This window comes from Elephas maximus, chromosome 13 (assembly GCF_024166365.1).
Source record: "Elephas maximus indicus isolate mEleMax1 chromosome 13, mEleMax1 primary haplotype, whole genome shotgun sequence".
In the NCBI taxonomy this organism is placed as follows: Eukaryota; Metazoa; Chordata; class Mammalia; order Proboscidea; family Elephantidae; genus Elephas; species Elephas maximus.
Window position 1 is genome coordinate 67,694,925 of NC_064831.1, and position 6,000 is coordinate 67,700,924.

General features: G+C 42.9%; 1 protein-coding gene across 1 annotated transcript in view; it reads right to left on the reverse strand.

Annotated features, from left to right (window-relative positions):
* The window catches only part of FBXO22 (F-box protein 22), a 59,481-nt gene extending 53,851 nt beyond the window's left edge, over positions 1-5,630 (reverse strand). The window contains exons 1-2 of the mRNA XM_049852858.1: positions 5,423-5,630; positions 4,910-5,048 (exon numbers count right to left, since the gene is read on the reverse strand). Of these exons, the coding sequence (XP_049708815.1) occupies positions 4,910-5,048; positions 5,423-5,568 (285 nt within the window). The 5' untranslated portion in view covers positions 5,569-5,630. The remainder of the gene's footprint in view (positions 1-4,909; positions 5,049-5,422) is intronic.
* Between the last annotated feature and the right edge of the window lie 370 nt (positions 5,631-6,000).

Here is a 6,000-nt window from a genome sequence, read left to right on the forward strand (position 1 = left end):
CCCAAAATATCTGTCAACTTGGCTAGGTTATGATTCCCTTGTATGATTGTCTACCATTTTATCTTCTGATGTGATTTCCCTATATATTGTAAATCTTATCACTATGATGTAATGAGACAGACAAGCAGCAATTATACTGATTATAAGGTTATAAGATTAAGTAGGGTCTTAAGCCAATCTCTTCTGAGATAGCAAAGAGAGAGGAGAGCAGAGAGACACGGGGACCTCATACCACCAAGAAAGCAGCATCGGGAGTAGAGAGCATCCTTTGGGCCTGAGGTTCCTGCTCTGAGATGCTCCCAGGCCAAGGGAAGACCAATGACAAAGACCTTCCTTCAGAGTTGACAGAGAGAGAAAGCCTTCCCCTGGGGCCGGCGCCCTGAATTCGGACTTCTAACCTACTGGTCTGTGAGAGAATAAACTTCTCTTTGTTAAAGCCATCCTTTTGTGGTATTTCTGTTATAGCAGCACTAGATGACTTAGACAGGGGTTAACAGTGATAGAAAAATCGTACTGATTAAGGGTAGGGTTGCACAGTCAATTACTGTAACTGCTGTCAATAAGTTGTACACCTGTAAAAAGTTGAACTGGCAAAAGCTATGTGATACATCTACAATGACAAAAAAATAGAGTAACTGCCGAGGCTGCTTATGTATAACCAACCACCTCATGGGACTTGGTTCCTTAGTTTGGGGTTTAGGGTCATGGTTTCTTAGGACATCCCAGTTAAATGGTCTAGTAATATTTTTAGCGCTTCTGCCCTACCTCCTAGTTTGTCATATAGTGCCTAGAGTCTTAAAAACTTGCAAGCAGCCATCCAAGGCACAACAACTGGTCTCTATTCAACTGGAGCAACAGACAAAGAAAGAGTCAGGAATAGGTGAAGGAAGTAGAATATGTGGTTAACTGCCCCTGTGAACAATGGCCTCCTTTGTCATGAGACCATAAAAGCTGGGTAGTGCCCAGTTACCATTACTGAACACTTTAATCAAAGATTACATAGCATAATCCTGATCAAAAGGGGGAAAACACATAAGAGAATTTCAAACCGTCACAGACTCACACTTTGTGGAGCCATGGAGGGTGGATGAACCCCTAAAACTACTGCCCTGAAATAAATCTTTAAACCTTAAACCAAAAATATCCCCTGAAGTCATCTTAAAATTGAACCACAGTTTAGCTTAACTAGTAAAAAAAAGATCCGCCTTAAGCATTATGCTCTTTTAGGAACTATCTATATAGGATGAAATTGACAACAGCAATTCAAAAGATCAGATAGGAATCCTGGGGGCAGTGGGTTTATGTTAATGAGGGAGAAGCAACTCAGAAAAGGAGGGTGGTGGGTAACCAATTTGCTCTGTAAACTTTCACCAAATGTACAATAAAATTTTTTTTTAAAAAAGCAGGCTGAGAATGGTTGCACAACTCGAAGAATATAATCAGCGTCACTAAACTGTACACGTAGAAACTGTTGAATTGGTATATATTTTGCTGTGTATATTCTCAACAACAAAATAAACTTTACAAAAAAAATGAACGGAGGGGGGTAGTTAAAACTTTTTTTTATGGCTATAAAAGTACCATGTCCACTATAGATAATTTTGGAAAACACAAAGAAAACTGCAGGTACGATTTGAGTAGGATTTCTACGTTTTTAATCTCACACAAGCTAGAGTTTACTACAATGTACAGTCTTTTTAAAATGGTATTACTATACGAATTTTAATAATATCAATAATAAAGAATATTTAGTAACACTAATTAAAAATATTACATTCCTGGTACTACAGGTAATGTGTTACATGTATTACCTACTCATGATTTAATTCTTACAAAAACTCTATGTAAGAGTGTAAGGGAAATTACCTTTTTTTTTCCTATTTCATTTTACAGAGCTGAACCTAGGACTCACAGTAATTAAGTAACTTTTTCAAAGTCATACAGCTAGTATGTGCCAAAGCCTAAATTTGGCTACAGCAGCCATTACAATGTGTCAGCCTTTAAAGCTGTATTAAAATACCTGCTGTGATTAAAAATCTGAAAAACAAAACCCCAAAAAGTTTAAAGAAGCACTTAAAAAAAAAAAAACTCTATGCCCAAAGAAAATGTATGTTAGCATTCTCACTTATTTCTTTCCTATTCTTTCCTTTTTGTTCTAAATAATTTCAGATTATACTAAACGTATGATTTTATCATCTATTTTTTCATTTATAAAATCTACATTTCCCCTCATCATTAATGTACCTTGCAATCTGTCACTTAATGACTTTATTAGATAAACATTGGATTGTTATAAATGATGCTCCAAAGAACATCTTTATGGAAAAGTCTTTGCTTAAATTTTTAATTTTTTTAAATGACAAACTCCTAAAAATGGACCAGGCAGACCTGGGTCAAAGTACCAGAACAAAGTTTTCTGCAAGCCTGCCTCTGGATACTGACCAGCTCCCTGACATCTAAGGGCTCTGTTCACACAAGGAAGGACAACAAGACTGGTTACATGCAGGAGATTAGTCTAATATCTAAATATATATTAAGAATCACGGAAGCCAGACTTCTCACTGTCCGGAAGGGAGGTACAAATATGAGTACAGAAAACACTAGAAAGAAATTTTCGTTGGATTAGAACTGGATGTACATTTGTGAACTCATTAATTTACATATATAGAGATAAAGTTGTAAACGTGTATATATGTCACAGATTGAATTGTGTCTCCCAAAAACATGCGTCGACTTGGTTAGGCCAGGATTCCCAGTACTGTGTGGTTGTCCTCTATTTTGTGATTGTAATTTTATGTTAAAAATGATTAGGGTGGGATTGTAATACTATCCTTATCCAGGTCACACCCCTGATCCAATGTAAAGGGAGTTTCCCTGGGGTGTGGCCTGCACCACCTTTTATCTCTCAAGAGACAAAAAGGAAAGGGAAGCAGAGAGGGGGGCTTCACACCACCAGGAAAGCAGCACGGGGAGCAAGGCACATCTTTGGACTTGGGAGCCCTGCACAGAGAAGCTCCTAGTCCAGGGGAAGATTGACGAGAAGGCCGACAGAGAGAGAAAACCTTCCCTTGGAGCTGACACCCTGAATTTGGACTTTTAGCCTACTTTAATGTGAGGAAATAAACTTCTCTTTGTTAAAGCCACCCACTTGTATTTCTGTTACAGCAGCACTAAATGACTAAAACTATATCTATATACACGTTTATACACATGTTTATACACACACGCATGTACACATATACATATATTCCTGTCTGGTCTTTGGAGCAGCAAACCTCTCAACACCAATGAGTGTATCTTGCATCCAGGTTTTGACTTCTAAATACCATTCTCCACTAAAAAATCCAGGACTCCTTGCACAAACTGCTGATTCTAGGACTAAGGCTAGCAAAACTTAGACCATCTCGTGAAAGAATGCAATAAAGTGCTCAAAGATGACAGACTCATCTCTAAAATGTATTGAAGCCAGATGGATGGAACACCCACTAGCCAAACTGGAGACAATTTTGAGCACCAAAATAAATGCTAATAGTAAAGATCATATCCTACTGAATAAAATAGGAGATCAAGAGTATAAACAGATATAAATAAATAAACAGACAAAGTTCTTTCAGGAGCCCTGGTCGCACAGTGGTTAAGTGCTCAGCTGCAGATCTTTCGGTTTAGCTGCTAACTGAAACGTCTGCAGCTCAGACCCACCAGCCTCCACAGGAGAAAGATGCTGCAGTCTGCTTCTGTAAAGATTACAGCCTTGGAAACCTTACAGGGCAGTTCTATTCTGTCCTACAGGGTCGCTAAGAGAAGCTACTAGAACAAAATGGGTTACTTACATAGTTTCAAAGTGTCTCACCCCAAAACACTTATTGCAGTAGAGAGTAATTTTATAGTAGAGACACCTGGAAAACACCATCTTAATCCAGTAATCAAAGATAATTTGCACCAATAATGTGATAAATGGAAATCATATACCAACTGACAGGATGCAAAGAACACAGTAACACTTCTGCGATATTCCTGCCCAAAATGCACAATCTGAATCTAATAACCAGAGTCTTCAGACACACCCACATTGATGGATGTTCTACAAAATAACTGGCCTGTAATTTTCCTAAGTGTCAAGTTTGTAAAAGTCAAGAAAGCCTGAGAAACTGTTCCAGATCAAAGGCGATTATAAAAGCCATTATAAAGGCCATTACTGGGACAACCGGCAAAATTTGACCAGAGTCTAAGAATGATATGGTAGAAATGTATCAATAATAATCTCCATCCTGATGGCTGTATTGTACTTATGTACAATGTTCTTCCTTGTACATAATACATACTAAAGAACGAGGGAGTGACAGAGCATTAGATTGGCAATTTACTCTCAAATGGCTCCCTCCCACTCCCAGGTGAGATACCAGAGCCTCACTCTCACTTGTGCTCAAGCGGCTGCCCCTCTGACTTCACAGTCCAAGTTTTTACACTCCCCTCACTAGACATTGTCTCCTTTTTTGAAACTGAGGCCCAGAGATAGAATACACAAGGGTATTTGATTGGTAGTCGAACTATTTGGGTGTCTTGGCTTTCTGGTTGCCTGACCCGGTGCAAGAGAGTTGCCTTTCCTGCAAAATCGACAGCGATACTTGCTTCAACGGAAGGCGGTGAAGGGAAAGTTCTGCGCACCGTTATTATAATACAGAAAATCTGGATACTCAAAATTTTCCAACATTCAAAGAGTCAAATAAACCATCACGGCACAAATATACAACTGTTAAAACTGATGTTTACAGTCTTTCCCGGCATGAGAAAACGTTTCCTGCATTACAAAAAATAAAGCCATAAACAAAACTGCAATTGGAAAAAAAAACCTTAGTTCCCAAAAGCTGTCCCAACAACCCTACTGTGCACGACACCCCTTCTTACTTGCCTCAAGCTCCTCTGCTAGCACGCGGACCAAGCAGTGCCCCTCCAGATGGCTGGCCTCCGCCGGGACCGCAGAGACCCAGGTCACACTCCGATGGGCCCGCAACACTCTGCGCACGCACTCCCTCCATAAGCGGCATACGCTGGGGACGCAAATGCACAAGAGGTTGCGAACTGACGTTCATTTCCACCTCCTCCGCTGCCGGCAGACCCCCACCCGCAAGTGCAGCAGCCGAAGACCCCTGCCAGCTCCAAAGTTCCCGAGGAAGACAGGTGTCTGGGCGCTAGTTCGGAGGAAGAGCCAGACGCGGGGAACCTTAACGGGAACTTCGCCCCTCAGGGAAAAGTCCCCTCGGGGAGCCCTTCGGTAGGGGTACCAGGCGGGTGGGGGCGTCGCCTCGGGGCAGGGCTGGGGGTCCGGGGCACCCCTGGGTCCCAGTGGTCTCAGCCCACCCCGCCGGCCTGAGCATGCCTGCGGCATGTCCTGAGGCAAGCGTCCCGCCTCCTCTGTCCTCACCCGGCCACCCGCAGCAACGCCTTGGCGGGTAGGAAGGTAAGGACGCGTTCCACCACCTCCGCTAGATTACTCAACACGAAGGTGCTTCGCGGGTCTGCGGAGCAGGAGCTGCGGCAATCGCCGCGGCCGCCGCCCACCAGCTCCATTGCTCCCCAACCCGCCCGTGGCAAGCACTACGGCGGCCTGGAGGGACCTGCTTAGGCTGGCACAGGACCGCCCAGCCGGCGAGCTCTGGGCGGGCGCGCACGTCACTTCCGGCCAGGCAGGGAAGGCGTGGCTGCGGCAAGGCGCCCACGTGAGTCCGGCCGTCAGGTTTCCGGTGTTGGACTTTGTGAGCTAGCTTACTTTGGGAGGTTCCGCCGGAAACCTTCCTGGAGGTCTTTTATGCTGTCGGAGTCAAAATATGTACTGTTCCCTATGTGCCTCTCGCTACACTTGCAGCGTTTAAGTTTTTATTTTCAGTTTTTTGAAGACAAGGACGGGGTAGAATTGGTCTTTACAGTCCCAAAGACTGTTAAATAGCATGTGCCCAATTTTTGGACAGTTTTCAGCTTTAAGTGATTTAGGGTATGAAGACT